Raw genomic sequence first — 22,105 nt, 5'->3', positions numbered from 1 at the left:
TAATTATTTATTTACTGGGGGATTTGTGAAATAAATAATCTAATGGCGGCCAGGCAGCTGAGTGGTTAGCGTGTTGGCCTCACAGTTCTGTAGTCAAGGTTGTGATCCCAAGACGGTCCTCACTGTGTGGAGCTTGCATGTTCTCGATGGGCTTACGTGGGTTTTCTCCAGGTACTCTGGTTTCCTCCACATCCCAAAATCATGGAGGGTATTCTGGTTGAGCTCTCTAAATTTCCTGTGGGTATGAGCGTGAATGGTTGCCCCCTTCCTTGTACCCTGCGATTGGCTGGACAACAATACAGGGTGTGTCCCCCACCTGGTGCCTGAAGTTAACTGTGATAGACTCCAGCACCCCATGTGATAAGCAGTTCAAAAAATGAATGAATGAATAATATAGTATAGTATAAGGCGAGACATCTGTTGTAAAAGCAAAATCAAAACTGATAAGGGCAGACAATCAAAGCGTTCTTCAATAGCATTTAAAGTGGGACCAACATCCCAGTCTGCCTATCTAGCCATTGTCCTCGATCTCTGTGCAAATAGTATCAATCCCCAAATATTTGGAGACTCAATGAAGTAATTATACCGAACCCAATTTCTTTCATGCATCTGGGAGTCATTTCACAAACTATCACCTAACTCCAATCAAGTCTGGGTTTTTGCTGTTTTGACCACAAGAGGTGCATTTGCTCGGTATGCCTCTCGGCTTCCTCCAGAATCCCATAGACCAAAAGAACTGATTAGTCTAGTTTATCTTGACAGCTTCCCTGTCCGGTGGCGGCCACAGATCTGGTCAACCACCTCAGAAATTGAGGCACAAAACACGGTCCGCTTGGAGTCAATTTTTCCACCTTTTTCGAGGCTTGGGTGAAGTTCTGCTAGCATTGGTGTTAAGACTCCTTCAGATAAGGGACTTTGTCAAATATTACCGAGACTTTCAAAAAGCATTGCTTGATTGAGTATCTTCACACACAACCGGAGATAACTCACAACCAAGTGATGATTGATTGAATGCTCTACACCTCTCACCAGGGAAGTGTAAAGAAAGGCAACTGTAAATCAATTAGCTCAGCCACAAAGTCGACCACGGAATAGTGCGCCAGTTCCAAGTGAACATATGGCCGTGCATAGTATGTTTGAACATGGTATTCATTAGGGGAAAACTATGAATAGCACAGAAATAAAAAAGTAAACACCAATAAACAGATCATGCCTCTCTTTTAAATGTGTGAATTTCAGTACACTAAACTTTAGTGTATCATTACAGCCTCACATCCACCATTAAGTTCAGGCAGACGTATCCTGGACACTTTGTACTATTATTTGCAGTATAGCAAATAAAAAAGCTTATCTGAAGTACCAATGTAAATTATATGTGCATTCACATTTTGTAGGTTCACGTGGCAGATGAGAAAGGCACTGGCATAAGCAGAATTATTCATCCTTAGGAGCATGGTGAGTGTTTGTTTTGCTCTGAGTCAACAGTTCAAGAGATTGTACAAGCTGTAAAATAGATTGATTGCCCATGGATCCTTCTCTTTGCGTGTCTGCCAAGTTCAAGCTAATTAAAGTACACCACAAGAGGGGGAAATGAAGACGTACAGAAGAATGAGAACACAACCTGTTCTAATCTGACACACAAACACAACTACTATCCCATGCTCTATATTGTAAGATGACTTACCAATTACTAGAACAAAATAATATACAGTATTTGCTGATTATTTTCTCGAGAAGGCAGGGTATATTTATTCTGCATGATAATTTTGAACAGTCTAAATGACGGCAAAGCCTCAGAGAGACCAAACTTGCGCAGCCAGCCTACCACAGATTCATTCATTAGAATTAAGTCCCGTTGTTTATCTGTAGGCTTTATTTCCAATCGCAAATAAATACATTGTCGCAGTTGCATAAGCATGGGAGTATATTTTTATGTCAGGAGCCACCAATTTACTAGAATTTTACAGAGGCTGCTCGCAACCGTTGTGCATGTCGCAGGGGAGATATCTATAAGATGCGTGTTGGGCTTTTTATTAGCCACGTACAGAATAGTTGAATTTGTGTTCTTGGTGTTCTATGAGACTTCTGTTTAAAATTTAGCATTTAATTTATTTCATATCATTTAATTTCATTAAATCTATTGTTATATAGTTTTTCCAACACCTACAAATTCCAAACTCTTTCGTATTTGATTAATAAACTGTGGGTACAGTTTATTGTCGGTACATATTTGTCAATCTTAAAATCTGATTAAACAGACATACCAGTGCAGGAGTATTCATCCACTCGGGTGAAGCCCTGCAAACAGTCACAACGATGGCTCCCAGGTAGGTTGACACACACAGTGTTGGACTGGCAATAATGCATCTGGGTCGCGCACTCATCAATATCTGGAAATAAAAACAGCAGAAACAGGCGATTAAACACTAAAATTTGGCGTGAAAAACAGTTATGCACAGTTTATAAATAAAAGCAACAAAAAGTGTACATCACCAGTTACAATTTTGCTGAAAACACCTTTTACCATCAGGCTCAAGTAACTTTTTTTTTCCCCAAACACAGAATCCTTGATATGTAACTCACATTTTAGTCAAATTACACTATATTTATACAATTCATCTTTTTTTACCCTAGGCCAGGTCACAGGGGGCAAGTGCCTATCTCAAAAGACTTTGGACAACCCATTTGCATTGACATTCATACTGTAACTGATTAAGAACTGAGCCCATGCTGTCTCCACTGATATTGTAAATAGTGTCAGAAAATAGGACATGAGCATATACAATATACATTCAAAGTACTCTATGATATGGGGTTAATATCTCTATCACGAATCTAAAAGAATGGTCCTTGTGCTTAATTCATTCGCTTTAATAAACCAATCAATCAAGTCAATCAGATGTGTTAGCCAATATCTGGTCAACAACATTCCTATTATCTCCCATGATTTTCAGAATGTGAGCAGGAATGCAAACATCACTGATTTTAAGCTCCCATTTGGCAAAAGGGGAATTGTTTTATTATAATTATTATTAGTTTGAGCAGGGTGTGTCTGTTTTCCCTTCCCCCAACGTCCACACATTTCTGCAGCTATTCTATTCATGCAGTGATGTAGGTCAGGACTAGAGAACAGCTAAAAATAAGACATGATAGGACGTGTACGTCTGAATGTGTGTGATGGGACCTCTCCTTTATCCCAGTGTGGGTGTATGTGGGCAAGGCGAATGTGGCAATTTAGCATCAATTTGATAAAACATCATATTAACTGAATGAGTCAGAGCATTCACATCCATGTTACCAGTTAGGCCTACGGCCGATGAGTTAAATTCACACGTTCTATCCTACTGGTATGACAACTCCTCTGCTGATAACCTTAGTAAATTTACAGTATTAAGATGTTGTGCCATTACTTTGGTACCTCTACTTACAAATGCTTCCAAACAAAAAATATTCAGGTTAAGAACAGCCTCGGTAATAAACACTTTGTTCCAAGATACAAAAAAAATCCAACATACGAAATGTCAAATGAAATCAAAGACCCCTGAAATGTAAATATAAAATACACACTTAATTGTCATGGTTCCCAACACTGTGACTCATCCCCCCCATTGGCTAGAAGGAAGCTGCGTCTCGATGATGCCGGAACCAAGGATAATGCACGGTAGCCGTAAGTTAGAGCCAGGCCGTGAACAGGTGGTGGACATTGGGTCTGATAAGAAGGGATAGCGCTCTCCAGGCAGTTGCCAGAGCCGTCCCAGTCAAGCTGGTGGCAACCGGCAGAGTAGGAACGTGACTATCTGACTAAAAAGCCCCCCTTTGGACATGTGTTTCCTTTTTTCCTCCGGGACCATGGAAGAACACCTTTGGCCGATGGTGAGTTCCTGAGTCGTGTGGTTTTGAATCTCATTCGACACTGAGTTGTTTCTTGAGTTTTTCTGAGTGTGCGTAACATCATTTTAAGTTGTTGTGTGTTTAATTGTGCATATGTTTACTCAGCTTGCATTTGCAATTCCACCCTATTGGAAAATGTCTTTGCATTTATTATTCATTTAAATGGCTTAATAAATATTTTTCTTATATTTTTTCTCAGTTTTGCATACATACCCTCATTTGCATAGATAATTACAAAAATTTTGTATGTACTTTTATGATTCTGAAAGGGTTTATGGGGAAGATGGCGGAATAAATTCTGATGATTCAATGTAAAAAATGTCTACTTACAAAAAAATCAAAGGTATGAAACTACTTCTGCAATGAATTAATTTCACAAGTAGCGGTTGAACTATATCTGTAACCGTGGACACCATAAGGAGAAGAAAATCTTTTCCTTGCAGTAATTAGGTTTAGTTTCACCTCACTGTCTCCAGACTCAAATTGTTGCATCATGCAGCAAAAACACACCAGAGAACATATTGGTACACAGTTAGCTCACTATAGAAAAATGTTCATGGTTGCTTTATTCTGTTGTCTAAATTATTCATGTTGTGCAGTTGTTTTGTTCAAGTTGTTTATGTTTTTGACACACAAAGCAGGGTTTGCTCTGGCAATTTGCATTCCCCTTCTTCGCTGACCTCTCTGTCACTCTCTTTATTGTAATTTACACCGGAATTAATCCCACTCAACAATGAGGCACCGCTATAATTGAAGCCTAGAGAGTGTGACATAGAATGCACACACACACACACACACACACATACACTTTTCCAAAGTCACAAATATATAATCTATCATTTCATTTAAACCAATACACACTGCTTTCGAATACACCATTCTAGGGCCATGCATACTTTATAAGATCACAATCACCATTTCACACACTAGAAGGTGGTACTTTGGTACACCTTAAAATTCAAATTAAGAGAGAACTTTAAATTAGTGCAGATGGAGTACCAATAAATGTACAGGATAATATACCTTCAACTTTGGCTTCAAAATGCCTTGCAACAATAATAAACAAAGTGTGGCCATGTGATTTTATCAGACCTTAGACACCAAGTGGAGACGAGTTGATTTTTCCCAAGCACACACAAGCAGACTTGATCATTCAAAATGCCAGACGTGTCCTCAGGTTACAGTTCTGATATACTGTATGAATGACTCCCTGTATATCCAGCCCTACAGGCAGCGATTCTCGAACCAGATGAACGAAAAGCTATTTCGGTGGAGCAAAAACATAACCACTAGAAACACAAGGACTTGTAAATTCAGAAATGATGAGGGCCACAATCCTTCATTTGCCATATGGGTTATCCTCAAGGGGGTCGCAGGGAGAGGGTATTATTATTTTGATTTTATGTCCAATATGTAATGCCAATAAGAAAAAAAGTTTTCAATGATATTTATACATTGTGTTTAGATTACTTAGAATACAGAACTCGGACACATAACTTCGCATTAAAATGAAACATTATGAAAGATTGAAAAATAAACTTTACACAATGTTATGAACCTTAACCCTATTTTAAAAATTCATAACAGGGAACTCGAGCAGTTGACCACCATACATGACCTACTACTCTTTGACTGAGAACTATATCCTTGGTCTTCCACGCCAATTAATCCTACACTCCTGCACAAAAACTCTTTCTGAGGTCCACATTTGAATAAGTGCTGTAGGCTGAGTATTGCCTTGTAAAACTGGGTAATCAACAAGGAGATTAGCGGCACACACACAATCAGGATTTCTGTTTTGTGCAGGTGGTGATTAGCCTTGTGAGTTCTCCCGCGTGCCTGTGTGGGTTTTCTCCACGTACTACGTTTTGTCTCCCACATCCCAAAACATGCATGATAGATGCACTGAACACTCCAAATCGTCCCAAGGTACGAGTCTGTGCATGAATGGTTGTTTTTTTCATTGTGCCCTGCATATGGCTGGCAACCAATTACGTGTACATCATTTACATGACTAAGCAGGATTGAGGATTCTAATCTGGGAGGATAACAGTATTGCCTTACATAATTTTTCATACTGAGGACAAATCACTGACAAGAAGATATTTTAAGGACACAATGAATAATTTGAAATAAAAACAATTTAGTTAGTATTCATTTCATTGTATTTTTTGGTTTCTTATCATTAAGAGTTTGGATGGGGTAAAGTGTTCCACTGGACCCAAATTAAGTATGAACATTACATTGCGAACAGTTTACCTCGCCATTTACCTCTCCTTCATAAATCTCCATTTCTAACCCTGACAGCTCATCCAAATACATTTTATCATCCAAAAGTGGGGGACACCCTGAATCAATGGGCTGCCAATTGGAGGGCACAATGAGACGTTCAACCATCCAAAGTTACAATTAGTGATACGTAATTTTTATAATCAATAATATTCATCGTTCGGCAGCACGCTAAAAGAGTAGTTTGCACGTTGAATTAATGAATAAATATGTAAATACATACATGCTAGCACTACTAAGAACATTTTAATATCCTGAAAAGGTTGTTATTCTTCTTCAATTTGCCTTAAAATGTCTATTATACATATTAAATGAATAAATAATAATGCAAACCAATAGATTTCTGGCCCAATAAAATGTGTTGGTTTCATTTCGTTGCTAAAATGCCAAAATTAAACAATATTCAATTTTCATGGGTCGTACAACATACGCATATTTTACATGATTTTTTCCTACCACAAAGCTATGAGATATCTAGAGTATGTCTTGTCACTGAAGAGCTTTTTATAGAACAAGTCCACAGCAGGCTACTCATGTGCTCCTTTGGGGTTGCCTTATGCCCACAGGCAGTATTTCGGTCAAACTTGCTTTCGAGACTGAACTGTGTTCTCTCAAGATTATCTAACTATAGCTATAGCTGTGTCTCAATTCAAGAGCAGAAACCTGCAAAGTATCTATTTGAAAGCGTTTACGTAATGACATGACAGGTATTATTCAGTTCCCTCATGCAAGTCTTGTGGATTAGGATTGACTGACAATATTTAGACTATCAAACAATTCTGAGAATGTACTTATGTTGTTGATGTTATCGCATTTACTGTTGGTCAATACTAACAGTTTAAACCACAACTGCCAACTGAGCAGGCAGCTCATTCAAGTCTGGTGGGGATACATTATGGTGAATCCCACTGCAAGGCAGTAAAGGGCTATACAGTAGCTAAATCTGTCCATCCGGCTAGCTAGAAATGTGTGTAAAATCAGAGCCTTGCTACTAGCATTCTATAAGAAGTTTGAAGTACAAGGCCAAGAAAAACAAGCACACTGCTTAATGCCATAAATAATTCACAATTATCTCTATAGTGGTCTAAACAGGAGTGTGGGATGTACTGGAATCTTCTGTGCAGAGCAGAAGAACAGCGGCATGGTTCTTGGACTAATGTAACATGACAGCATTCACCTCAGATGATAGAGAGTGGAAGAAAACTATCAAAATGCTTATGAATATCTTATAGAGCTACTGGAGAGAAGCGCGGCAAGGGGAGGGCACAGGACACAGGGAGCGGCTGTCAGATGTGCTCCTGTTCTGCAACAGAGGCAGATATTGCTGTCACAGGCATCCAGGACGATGTGATGTGTTTATAAGTCTGTGTGTGTGTGTGTTGTTCAACATAAGCTTACAAAATCATTGAGATGAAAAGAGAGCAAATGATGAGAAATATGGATCCAAAATAGAGCTGGATAAGAAACCACTGTTGTAAGCACAGTATAAAAGCACACAATCTTATGCACGCTAATATACATGCCACTGAGCCAGCTTTATGACGGCAGTTTTCACATACTATATGCTGCAAATGAAGCTATGAGAGTACAATACACCTTACAGATGAATGCTTCAATAGAAAAAAAATGAGAAGTTGACCCATCTTCTCATAAATGATAGTAAGGAGTAAATGAGGGTGAAATATTTCCATTATCATAAGCCAACAAGGCTCTCTACTTTACTTGCTTTTCAATATTGAAGTTTCACTAATACATAAAAAAAGATCCACCAATTGTTACTTGTACCCTTAGACATTAATATGAAACATCCATTGATTCATTATCAAATATAGTATTAACTCATAACATGCAATAAAGGCTGAAATAAATGTATTATTTTTAAAAGACAAATAACACCAACAGTGATGGAAGAAACATTTCAATAGAATTTTCATTTTTGTAAAAAATACGTGCTTTGGATGGTGTCTTTCCTGTATGAATGCATTATTAAAATATTGAGATTTCTCAATGACCGCTGCAACATCTCAGCATAAATACTCTGACTTTCATCCTGAATTTACCAAGGTTACTAAAATGGCGGAGTATTTGCTCTAGGTCGATATGTTGGAATGGTGTCACTCGTTCATCATGTCTGCCAATTGGGACTTCAAAATGTCCCTTTTTTGGTGGGGTATGGGGTGTCTCCCTGTCTAAACAAATTAAACAAGGGCTTTTTGGAGTTGCAACACCTAATCACTCAAATTATTTGTTTGGAACTGTTTTAACACCCGATGAGCAAAACCACCTATTTTCTATCTGAGCCTGGGGCCACAGCAGGATATTGCAGCAGAGATTAAACCTTGTGTTTTCTGCACAAAGGCCACAACATGCATGACCTAGCTTCCTCGGTCACTTATAAGTTGTGTAGTGACTATATGCAAAGAATATTTAAAATTACAAGTTAGTTGTTCTTTTTTTTTTTTTTTAAGAAAATTTTAAGCAGAATGTGCAGTGCATTTTTTTTCTTTCATAGCATCGCATGGCATGGCATACAAACAAGTTCTTAAAAGGCATTCCAATTCAGGAAAATATCAAATATTTCCAAGGGGGTTGGGGGGGACTGTGAGCAATTTCTTTCAGAATCCCACCGGAAAATTGCCCCAGTAGGTCAATAGCCACCATTTCTCATAAGTCATTATAAAGCCCGGAACCTGTGTGGTATAAAACCATCGTATGTCTGGTGTCTTCCCAAGTTGCAGAAAGAAGATATGTCATCTATATTTGAATGTCTCATTCAAATAGTTGTCAAATTTCCATATGACTGGATTAATTTTGTAACATGTCTGATTTTCATTGGATAAGTGTTAAAGTAAGTTTTCATTACCTGTAGCATTTTGTTTAAGCTATGTTTGACAAACATGTTATTTTTATTTCCATAACAAAACAAACAGTGCCAACACTTTTTATTTCATGTATAAGTAGCTTAATAGACTTTACAGCTACTCAGTAAACAGAATAACACAGTATCTGTTCTCCTTACAAAAACAGTATTGCTTTTTGAACTACTGGGAATTCAGTACTGCATTCATTGGGGATGGCTCAGTCATGATATAACCTCATTACTATTCAATGAAAATAACAAAACAGGAAATTGTAGCACCAATTCTTCAGAAGAACAGCAGATCGCCACAAAAAAAGCCTAGCAAAAACATCAAACACTGCAACTTGCCACACTAATAAGCAACAAACTAGATAAAGCTAAATAATAGTCAATCAAATTACTATATTGTTAGAACAAACAGTAAGTTGATATGAATTACGCAATGGGACTTAATATTATTCTACTGAACAACCTTCACCATGCCTGCACCAATTGACTGTAAAACGTACAATGTCTTCATGTAAATTATACGAAATTCTTCATAAATGAAAAACGCATTAAAACATATTAAAAATATACATGCAATGTGTATATGTCTAGTAGTATGTGTCATCGTTTATCCCACAAAAGGGACAAAAGATGGAAATTAGCCCGCGGCTACGATCTTACATATTTACATGTATATGTTTCTTAACATCAATATTAATATATTCATTAATATGTGCTGTCCATTATGAAAATAAATCAAATCAAATAGACTGGCTTTAAGATGTTTGACAACCTCTGCTTTATGTAGAAGTTTTCGATCTTTTGATTCAGCTCATGAGAAATGAAAAGTGCTGTGTTTGTAAACCAAAGAAATGAACCATCTTTTCCCATCACACCATTTAACAAGTGAAGTTAAAGTCATTCAGTTTGAGGGGAAGTGGTGGTTCTGGTTGCTGTTCTCCAACCAAAAGGTTGTGTGCTGATTCCTCACCCTGCTGACCATTTCTACGTATTTTTGGGCTCGATCAGTTTGGAAAACTATACCACAACAGGCCGCAGTGGGTGCAGGTTTTCATAACAACCCATTAAAGAGACATTTTCACCAATCTAGTGTCCTACAAGTTCAATCTTTAGATTGCACTGAGGTTCTTCTTGTTTCCTCATTGGTTAAACTTTCAATGCTGGATTGGTTGGAACAAAATCCTGCAGCACAGTGACCCTAGGGGACCGGTTTGGCCACTACTGGGCTAGATAGTGAACCCTGAAAACTCCATATGGCACTTGGCAAGGTTCCCATGAGTTATAGTGGAAATTACATTCAATTCATTTTTTTAATTGCCTCAGTAAAGGCCAAAATAGATTATTCAAATGCAGCTGCTGTTGGCATGCTTAAAGCCACAGGTGGGAAGCTTAGGAATTTATAACTTGTAGTTATATATTTTAGCTGGCAGCTTTCTGCAGATATTTTGCTCAATATCAACCTGTGCCTTTTTACTGCCAGGAGTAATAAAAGCATTGGCAACTACTTGAACCCATAGCTGCCCCTGTATTATGTTTATAACTGTTGTAGTTGGCACCATGGTAAAATATAAACAGTTTGAGAAAAACTAGTTCACCGCTCATCTCAAGTGTGCTACAGCAATTAAAACTGATAACAAGCATGGAATTCTGATGACAGGTTTAATTGTCAGTAGTTAAATACGACATGAATATAGGAAACCTTGGAAGAATATTTGGGCCATAAACCATTCTGATGCAGCTCAGCATAAAATCACGACTGCAAGGAAAAATCCTTGACATAAAGTCTTAAGGCAAAAATAAATCCTTGAACAAAGCAGACATTTTGGAGTCTTGGCTGACATTCTGTCACTAAATGAACGTCTAAGCTTAACCATACATTAATTCACCAGTGGATTTACTCCGTATTTAGGCAGAATATGAATATTTAATGAGGTGCCACTGAAGACTTGACACAAAGACTTTTCAAGGTTAAATCACGCAACGGTTGGCTTCTATTGTGAGACAGGATTGTATAAGAATATATAGCAGATTGAAGATGTGTGTGCATGTATTGATAGATCATATCTTGGGACTTTTAACTGATTAATGACTATTATTAATCGGTTTCCCGGCACTGTCGTGGAGCTAACGAGGCAGTGAGGATTCATCTGCTATCACATTTTGGAAGAAGATGAATATTACGAGGTCACCAGCTAAAACTTTCATTTACACTGTTCACTAAGAATGATCAGATACAAACAAAGAAACTATCGCACTACCAAGAAAGTGAGGTAACAACTGAAATAGAAGAAATAATGAGCAGAGAAAATTAAGTTGGAACATTGTTAAAATGATAGGGGGTAAGAAGCACTACTAGCAGCGCTAAAATATGTTGAGCGACAACAGTGTTGACAACAGGTGGCAGCAGAGGTTGACTGTCTCTCCCAAGGGACGTGAGATTTATATTATTATTGTTTATATTTATTATTGAGTAGCATTGGCCAAAAAAAGCTTCTTGAAGCAATGAAGATTTGCAGCCAATTAGTTCAATCAACATGGTTCCAAGGTTCATGTTGGTTCATTTGCTCTGTGGCACCATCAGGTGGTATCAAGGCCCAAGAAGTCGAGAATAACAGGGCTATTCTTTTCTTACTGCATGAACACATTTGCAAGAACTGCTATATGGATAATTTATTATTCCATTTTATTTAGACTTAGTGTTTCCCACAATGTTTGGCTTTAAACGGTTTACTTGTTAATTAGGTTATTATAGGTATTTGTGTAATAAGTAGCAAATTAAAACCTAGCATTTGGTGTGAGTGGTGAAAAGTCAAACAAGTCCACAAGCTATTTTTTTTAAGTGGTCATCTGTGATAAATTGTAATCCTGCCCATTTGGCCACTAGTAACAAATAAATACTTGCAGGGTTGCATGAGGGCTTTTAGGCTCAATTCCAGGGGAAAAAATGTGCATTTTATCCCATTGGCCATGCAGCGCAGCAAGCCCTCTGGTTTAGGGATTAGCACAGCAATCCCCATAACTCAAAAATAGTGGAGAAATTGAACGGAAATAAGAAGGGATAAATAACCGTATGAGGAATGAGGCAAGGGGGCGCATTGATGCCAAGGACAGTGTTGGAACACATGGAGTCAGTGTCATGCAGATGGCAGTGATGGATGCCACCCAAAAGTGAGCTTGAGGTTTGGGCGAGCTAAGAGGACGGATGAGGGTTATTATCAGTTACTCCTAATCAATATACCGCATTCTTTTCCAGGAGGTCCCTCTGCGCAGGATTGAGAGCATTACCATTAATGAAAGCACTCTGAAGAGTTTGTGAGAAACAATGAACAAAACCTCTGTGAGACACAATGACACAGTACCAAAGAATGTATTTCTCTATTCCTCCAGTGGTCCAGTTATATGTGACTGACCCTAGGAGGATAAGATTAAACCGACTTCAAAAGCAGACTCTGCACTTCATGCAGAGGCAGCATGTTTTCTGAGTTTATTTTACAATCCCATTGCATCTAAACAATCTTCCAAACACATTTCATCCCTGCTATAGAAGCTCTGCAGGCAGGCGCTTCCCTTGATTAGCTCATGTCCAAACTGTTTGGATATTAATCTTGCTTCTCTCCCGAGTTTATCTTGTGTTTGTCCTATGACCTGGCGTCCACATGTGTGGACATCACATCTTTGGTTGTCAAAGATTACAATGTTACATTTTGGACTACAAGGGTGTGGCATCCACTAATGATGTGGACATCATTTTTCTCAGAAACTACATCATGTAAAAAGATAATTATTTGTTTTTATACTCAGTCCCAATTAGCCTAAATGTCAAAGAGAAAATAAAAATGCATGCCTAGCAAGAGTCTTAGGAAGTTAAGAAATGTAACATGTTGCAGGAAATACTGTAACTGTCAGTTTCTCACTGTCCAGCTACTCTTAACCTAAATGTTCCGAATAATTCAATTCTATCGGCATTTACAGGCTGGGCATGTATTTAAAATAAAAAATGTCATCTTCGGGCCACTCCCCTACATTAAACGCATGGTTCCAGCTTTGATGGGTGTGCTGCAGTACTATATAAATATCACTACCACCGTCTCCGTTATCCGAAGTCAAGAATACTTGGACCCTAAATTAAATTATAAAATAAATGAATACACAGCCTAGTTCCCAATTACTTAGTGTGTCAGCCTCACAGTTTTGGGCTCGAAGGGTTTGATCCCTGATCACTGTTTGGGGTTTGCACGTTCTACCTGGTCTTGAATGGGTTTTCTCCGGGTACTCCGGCTTCCTCCCACATACCAAAAACATGAAGGGTAGGCTGGCTGAACACTCTAAATTGGTCCTAGGTATGAGTGTGAAGTATAAATAATATAAATATTAATACTACTTCTCAACACGTGATCGAAAATGTTCAGCCAACCTCTCAGCCAGCAAAGTATAAGGAAGCTAGTATTTGTTTTGGATTATTTACATGAACATTTTTGTACTGTAATGCATAACTATATATTTAACACTTAACACAGCAAACAAATATATCGTATCAATGGCTCTAGCACAACTGAAGGATAAAAAGAAAACATTTTGACAGTGACACAAAGGTCAGAAAGTAAGGGCGATGAAGAAACTGCTGAAACCAGCTGTGTTGTCAGCTGAGATTGACTTTAGATTGGGGCATCATAAAGTGCTTCCCCAGAGCCTGTTAGCCAAGGCGACACATCATACATTTGGTGTCTGAAGCCACTGGATCCAGCTGCTCTGGAGGCTAAATGAAAGTGAGCTGAACAAACAGAAATTGCCCTGTTAGGCTTGATGTGTTGGCCTCACAGTAGGTTCTAATCTTGTTACCAACAGTGGAAAAAATGGGGAGCGGGCAGAATCACTGTGCAAAGGAATAATAAAGAATACAGCTCTTTTTGGAGTACATGAAGCGGAGAGGCCAGCACGAAAAATATGTTTCAACATGTAGATTACATTAATTTAAAACAGTTGGTGAAGTAATGAAACCATTCCCACTTTTACATAGCCTAAATTCAGTTTATCAGTTAGGTTTGAGCTGTTAGGGGCATGCAGGGCAGCTGATAGCAAATGCTTTCATTAAGGTGTTCCATGGTGGACTTAAAAAGCAGGAGAATCTGATGTGAAATAAAATATGATGGTAATGTATTTCCTTTAAATACTACAATCGCTGCTAGAATTTGTCAGGATACGTTCATTTAATTTCCCTACCGCTTATCCTCACAAGGGTTGCGGGGGGTGCTGGACCCTATCCCAGCCAACTATGGGCACGTGGCGGGAGGCACCTTGAATCGCAGGGCACAAGGAGACAGACAACCACTCACTCTCACACTAAAGGCCAGTTAGGAGTGTCCAACCAGCCTAGCAGGCGACTTTTTGGGATGAGGGAGGAAACAGGAGCATCTGGCGAAAACCCAGGCAAGATTGGTGAGAACATGCAAACTCCACATAGGATGGTCTGAATCTGGGATTGAATCCTTGATCTCAGAAAGGTGTGGCCAACCCGCCAAGCATTCGATCATCGGGTTGCTTTTTCCAACTACATTTTTTCACATATCAAGACCAATTTACTTTTGTGTTCTATATTTCATTCAAGAATAAGCAGCCAACAGGGACAGTTAAAGAAGGGTTTACATAAGGAAAAACATCCTTACAGATATGTTACTTTCAAACCCACATTCTACCCTGATTTGCAAAGGCTCTCTCCAGGAAAGGCAATTTCCAATCAGCTAAGAAAAGAAAAAGAGCTAAGTCAAGTCCGTAAAATTCCTGTGGGCATGAATGTGAGTTTGAATGATTTCTACATTTGACATCTGATTGACTGGAACATTTTTTGGGGAAAAAAATGCTTTAGATCATCTGACTCTGATAATGATATGTGCTTGAAAAGCAAGTAGTGAAGAGAAATTAGTTATTTTGAGTCACCTTTGCTAATGCTTTAATTCCCCTTGACTCTCTTTAATGAGCAGGTTAGTATTTTGATGGAGCATAAAATGATGGACATTATCTTGTTGTCTTGAGATTATAGCCTCAAAAGATGATCCTGATTAGGTTCAAGAAATTGTGTTTGAACAAAAACATAATTGTTTTAGGCTGTAATTAGGGAACAGTCGGCTAAACAATGGCAGCATTCATGTGAGTGTGCGTCCTTGGGCACAGAGCGATGATTCAGATCTGCTAGCAGAGTCACTGACTTAATAAACATGATCTGATGACTATAATAAGACAATAACAAACCCATTAGAACAAATGCAACAACAAAAAAATACAAAATAAAAATAAAAAATGCAAAAGCAATCTGTACACCTGTGATTAGCAACTTGTGGATTCACAAAGTGAAGAAAAACTAGGGTTTCTTTATAAAAAAAACATTCTGAAGTAGATAAATATACAAGCGGCTGTCCTGGTTTGCTCTGGCAAGATTTAATTCTCAATGGAATATAACCATCAGGTCAACGATAGCGTGACTACAAATTGCAGTACCTATGTCTTAGACAGGCTATAGTAGTGGGGCTCTCCATTCCTCACTGTAAAAGGTGTTGTGCAAATTCAAAAGCAGCAAGAAAAACCTGTGTTAGTAAAGAGGGGTAATTCAATATTTGGTCTTGTGAATGGATAAACCTATAGTTATATAATACCACAAAATGTATATTTTAGTTAGTGACATTTACAAACAAAGATTATATCGTTTATATCTTTTTAACATTTCAGCATGGATTAAAAAATATATAGAGATGTTTCAATTTAACTGACTCATTATTTGACCAGGATTTACATCAACTCACACTGAGTAACTCACATATGACCAAATAACGCCTAAGTTTGCAGAAAAAGTGTATTCTCAAAACCATATCTAGTAAACATGATGTAAATGCATTATTTTTTGTAGTAAAAAAATGGAAATGCTTTCCATGAACTGAATGATTCCTCAATCTTGAATGTTGACGAAAAGCTATAATACATAATTCAGAAGCCAACAATCATTAGCATGTGCCTATGTCAGCTAGTCCTCTTACAGTATACAAGTTGCTCGTGTTAGCAGTTTTCTACCTTCTCTTCAAGCTCAAGCTGACAGAAGCAACATACATCAATATCAGCGTTATAACGCCACAACTGGGACTCTTTTTTTTTCAAGCTATAAATTTGTCAAATACAAAGATACTGCTGTACAACTAGAATGTATTTAATGGACAGTAGGGCTTCAAAGAACAAATATTTTTATTGGTCACTATCAGTATTCGTAATAACGACCAAAGATCTATATAAACTTAAGGGGATAACCAGGCTTAACATTTTAGCATTACATTTCCATAGGAACCAAAATCCACGTGGTCAGAGTAGTTGGTTTACGAAAAAAGGTTTTCATTAATATTTACTTAATGACTATGTCACCTAATTTATTTTAAACACAAATTGTTAATAGGAAATGGGCAGTGACAGATGACTCATGTGAAATGCAGTATTTGAAGTAAAAGGGGTTGATTCCTGCTAATCCATTTAAAGCAGTAACTTGAGCTGTCTTTAGGGAAATTCCTAAATATGGATAATGCTATGGCTTGCCGATTTTCATTGTTGATCCAACAATCAGTGTTCTCCCATACCCACTCGTATGGTGTCGGACAATCTTGGATGGGAGTGAAGCTTTGCGTAAACCTCTTTACCACGCAGATCAAGCAGAAGCAAACAGACTGAAAGGCTTGAGGCTCCACAGCTCTCAGCATGTTTAGAGAATTGAGTACAGGGTGGCTCTGAACCAAAGACAAAAGTAAAGAGCAACGAGAAAATCCTTCAATCTGGCTTTTGGCATGGCCTAGCGTCGACCATTAGCTTCATCACATGTTGTCTGAGCCTTCAGCGCCCAGAGGCAAAGTTTTGCTCAGCCAAGACCACCAATCAGCAAGTGGCATGCACACTGACAGTTACAGATAAAGCCTTTCTGGTTAAATTAGATTATTGAAATATGCTTCAATTTGAATTTTTTTAACACCAATAAATCTAGAGGGGTTTAACTAATGTAAGATATGAGAAAATGTGAGAGTTAAGATAGTGATATTTTTGCTGGGAAAGTAGAGATAGGCTACAATCATGATGCAGTAAAAAGCATCCTTGGGGGGATTATCTTTGTTTTGTTTTGTTATGTATAGCGTTTCTTGTTGCAAATCTCTTAATTGGCAAAAAAATCAAGAAGTAAAGCATGATCCTTACCTTCACAGTAAGTGGAATCTCCGTGGATTGAAGCATAGCCACTCTTGCATTCACACTCTGCTTTAGTCTCCCGGTTTTTACAAAGAGAGTTCTCCCCACAGATGATCCCTTCTGCGCAGAAGTCATAACCTAAAAAAAAACAACGACTAAGAATTAAACTTTGGACACAATATCCTCAGCCTTATTACACCGAGTAAACGACAGGACTTTTAGTGACAGATCTCTATGTACATTTTATGTACATTATAGAGTCCAGGGCTACTTTGGTATGACCGGACGTTTCGCTGAAAGACGCTTCGCCGATGAACAGTTCGCTGAAGGGACAGTTCGTCGAACAGAAGTTTCGCCAAAAGGGGCGAGCGCACAAATCCCCTTTCGGCGATACGTCCGTTCGGCGAAACGTCCGTTCGATGAAACGTCCATTTGGCAAACTGTCCGTCGGCGAACTGTCTGTCGGCGAACTGTCCATCGTCAAAACGTCCTAATACCCTAATTTGGAGGTAATGATATATTTCATTTTTGAAAACCAATTAATGAGGTAAATATGCAAAGCAGGAGTGTCACTAGGTTATAAGCACTTCTCAATCGAAACATTCACATTGAGCAAAAATGTTGTAAATGATGCAGTATTTTGGAATCCAAAATTATTTCTAAATCCATGCAGTCATCAGGATGTGTTAGTGGAGGGCTTAAGTAACTTGTAAAACTGATGGAAATGAAAATAGACATACCTTGGCAGACATTGCAGCATCTTCCATCCCTTAGTATCTGTTCACTGACAGAACAGTTGAGCTCTGGACAGGTTTCTGAAACTCTCACCATGAGTCCATTCTAGAAGTGAAATACAGCATATAATATGAAGTTTAATTTAAAGCCCCATGTTTTCAAATTCAAATTCTGTTTTAAGGAAGCAGAGCAGGTTTATTAGATTCTACATGGGATCCTCTCTCTCCAGCCCTCTGTGTGCCTTGTATTATTTCTCATTCACCTCCCATCTCTAGTTAAGCCTTATTCATTCATTTATTATTAGCACTGCTTGTCCTTGTCGGTGTTCCCGGATACTGGAGCCTATTCCAGCTGGCTTTGGGCAAAGGCAGTCTACATCCTAGACTGGTTGCCAGTCAGTCAAAGGGCACACAGAGACAGACATCCATTCACGCTCACAATCACACTGCCACCAGTTTGTCCCATGAAGCCTGCACCGAACTCAAAGAACCAATCCACCATTTTGTGTCTTGTAAACAAATCAAATAACATTATATAATCTAAAACACTTACTCCTTAAGACATGTTTTTGAATATAGAAAAAATGTATTACTGACAGGACAAAGTAAATACTGATTTAAAAATATATTCGTTTATATAGATCAAAAGTGCTCACAAGATCTACTTTTTTAGGACCCAACCTCCCACAATCTACCTTTTTCAAGGAAAACCAAATTTCAAAAGGTGTTGTAGTACAGGAAGGATGATTGATTATCACATGGTTTTGTTGAAGAGACTTAATGGTTCATTGGTACAGACTATGTTTGTTTGGTTTTGTTTTTCTAAATGTGATTCCCCTGTAGCATCTGCCGATGAAATGGGAAAATGTGTTGTCAATGGCTGCTATTTTGATCATGCTCTGTGCAAGCTTTGTGGCAAAGCTGAGTTAAAGGTGATGAAATGCAGCAAAATGTATTCCAAAGTTGTCCTGTAGAGGTTTAACCCAATGGTGTTCTCTAAACTCTCTAAAATGCTTATCTCTTTCATTATTTCTTTCAACTTCATACTATTTATGTAACAGATTATATCAAAAAGGTCCTGTGGTACGGAACTTTGGTGGCTCGACTAAAACTATTCAGAGCAGGATTAACACAGGGATATTCTCTTTGACCCATGTTAAATGAGAAGCAGCAATCTATGGGAATGTCGACACAGTTTCAAAGGAAAATCAGTGTTTGAAAGGGATATGTTTGTGGATGCATATTAGACACGCGTGAATTAAACACATGAATTTATTCAAATGAAGCTGCCCAAAATAAGGTGTTTGTTTTTCTGCATTTCATAGTGTTTACCTGAATTTCTCATCATTTAGAAATTTAATTAAACAGTTTGAATCATTTGAAATTGAAATGTGAAAACTAATAAGTGTGCTGAAAAACAGTGGCATTTGGGGTGGGATTCAGAGGCAACAGTCACTAGACACTCAGGTTTGAGTTAAAGTAAAAGTTAATTGCAAATTAAAAGGCAAAACAGAGTACCAAAGGTAAAGTTACCTTGCATTCCCTGCAGCTTCTGGTTAAAAAGCGTTGACCCTCAGAAAAGACTTGCCCCACGTAACTGCATTTTGCTGTGGAGGGAAACACTATTAGGTGTGAACTAAAAACTATGAAAAAAGAAGATCTTAACATTTCAAATGGCAATGAATCCAAGTTTCAAGGCAAAGACAGTTAATTCAGTCAGCAAAATGGGTTGTCCTTGGCTAGCAAGACCAAGCATGAGGAAACTGTAACAGTGCATTAAGAATACAACAGAAAAGACGCTTTTACATATTCCCCTGGCAATAAAGCAGAAATAGAAAATGAAGCCTATCATGTGAAGTCCTGCTTTCCTCCTCCCACGGGTGTGGGGCCATGGATCTCACACACAACTCTAGAGTATAATTCCCTTGTTTGCCTCTGCCAGAGATGGATATGGGAAGGCAGAAAACTGGTACACGCAGAGTGATAGAGTGAGGAAGCTGAATTTATTCAAAGCAAGACTATGCATGAAGAGCTGAGGGCTTGGTAAAACAGCAGGAAAATCAGGTCCTCATGAATTTTGAAGCATTTTATCGGTTTTAGGCACATAACCTTTGAAAATCAGCAGTGACCAGGTATTGTTCAGGTCTCAAGACTCAAAATAAATGCAATTTCTCCTTGATGTTTATTTTTTGGTTGTTCCATGATTGAATGGGTTCTATTTTCCTAAGACACAAATATCTTGTATTTTTGTGATATCGCACGATTTAAGTTTCGCTAGAATCACCGGTCTGCACCATAATAGGCGTATTGTGCTCACGGCTGCTGATTTAGCAAACACGAATGCTACTCGTGACAACTTGTTGGAAAAAAAAAACATGCTTTTACTAATTAAGAAAAGTTCTTTTAACACACCTTTTCTCTGGGTGCAGACGTTCACGAGGGTCTAGATTTTGCCACATACAAAAATAGATCACAATGTGCACATTAAGGTGTAAACTGATAATGGTTGTTATTGAAGTTACCAACCAGCAAAGGTTTGAATATGCTCATCTTTTCTTTTCGGGTGTACAGTACAGTGGTTGAACCAGACCATACTGTTATACATTAGGATAGCCTACTATACTCTCTGATATGTTGACATTGTTTAAATATGTCTCAAAATGATTTCTATCTGAAAACCGAAGTGTTTTGAACTTCAGCTGTTTTATTACTAAAAACCATGTAGCCTACTATTTAAATTGTTGTCATGGTTCATTATTCTTAATGACTGTTTGATGACTTAAAACGATATAGTTGATCTCTAGATTTCTGGGCAGGTGTTGGCAATTGCTGGTGAGAAATGATCTCATGATGGTATGGGTTGTATTTGATTCACATTTTTTTGCCAGACCTTCTGGACACAGTCTACTACTTCAAAACATATAGATCATGTGATACTTATGATATACTGTACTGTATACACGAGGGGTCGGGAACCTTTTTGGCAAAGAGAGCCATAAACAATTCATATTTTCAAACATTATTCCTTGAGAGCCATACTCAGAATTTAAAAGTAAAAATATATGAAAATGTGAGCATTTATTATTCATTTCACCACTTTGGAAGTAAAAAAAAAAAAAAGAGTCTGAATTCCCTTGAGAACATTATTTCACTGTTGAGTACAATAAGTATCAATGAGAGAATGCATGCAGAAGAGTCTATTGAGGAAAAATTATGATTTAAAAAGGCAGAGAGCCATATACACCCACCAAAAGAGCCACATATGGCTCCGAGCCATAAGTTCCTGATCCCTGGTATATACTGTATATTTGTGACGATATACTCACGTCTGCATTTCTTACAGCAAGTTCCATCCACGTGCACTGGTAATGAGTCCTCTGAGCAATTTGAAGGAGGACAGAAAATCTTCCGACACTCCACTATTCCATTCTGTAAGAAAATTCAACATATAAGTGTACAAAACTGTGTGTTAATTTGCATTACTGTATCTAAAGTATTTAATAATTGTTAGTTACATATTCGGTTTTAGTCATTGTAGAAAACAACATTGGAGAAAATAGAGATATGTCCTCACTTAAAGAGGCATACAAAGGCAGCAGGGACATGTAGTGTGAAGGACAATTTGTTTGCTGCAGCACCTGTGCTCTTTTCCCCTTGAAACCTAAGTACTCTTTTGACATTGTGTGTGTGTTCAACCATGACATCCAACATAAACACATAAAATGATGACATCATAGAAAATGGATAAAGAAACAAGACATTTTTAAAGAATTGGAGAGTTTGTAGATAATATATGCTTACTCAGCTACCATGTAAAAAAAATCAGTACAGGGTAGAAAAAGCCTATGAACCCCGAGGTCAATTACTTCTACAAGAGCAAATTTGCCATTCAACATGAGTTCAATTTGTTTTCTGAGTTTGCAGGAGTGGATTCAAGCTAACACTTGTTTTGAAATAACTATTCGGAGGAAGTGTTGTCTGATGGGAACCATGCCCAGCACCAAAGAGCTCTCTGAAGACCTGCGAGCAAGAATTGTTCAGCTACAGGGCTGGTAGGGGATAAAAAATAAAAAAAAAGTCTCTCCAAAACCCTTGATACCCATGTCTCAAAAGTTAG

General features: G+C 38.1%; 1 protein-coding gene across 2 annotated transcripts in view; it reads right to left on the bottom strand.

Moving 5' to 3' along the window:
• The window catches only part of LOC144193844 (protein kinase C-binding protein NELL1-like), a 109,354-nt gene that overhangs the window by 31,142 nt on the left and 56,107 nt on the right, over positions 1–22,105 (bottom strand). For both annotated transcript variants that reach the window (XM_077712421.1, XM_077712423.1), the window contains 5 exons: positions 21,315–21,417; positions 19,522–19,595; positions 17,995–18,094; positions 17,264–17,392; positions 2,265–2,390 (listed from right to left, as the gene is read on the bottom strand). In XM_077712421.1, the coding sequence (XP_077568547.1) occupies positions 2,265–2,390; positions 17,264–17,392; positions 17,995–18,094; positions 19,522–19,595; positions 21,315–21,417 (532 nt within the window). The remainder of the gene's footprint in view (positions 1–2,264; positions 2,391–17,263; positions 17,393–17,994; positions 18,095–19,521; positions 19,596–21,314; positions 21,418–22,105) is intronic.

Source organism: Stigmatopora nigra, chromosome 3 (genome assembly GCF_051989575.1).
Source record: "Stigmatopora nigra isolate UIUO_SnigA chromosome 3, RoL_Snig_1.1, whole genome shotgun sequence".
Classification (NCBI taxonomy): Eukaryota; Metazoa; Chordata; class Actinopteri; order Syngnathiformes; family Syngnathidae; genus Stigmatopora; species Stigmatopora nigra.
The sequence above is the reverse complement of the archived record's forward strand: the minus strand, read 5'-3'. Positions and strand labels throughout refer to the sequence as shown.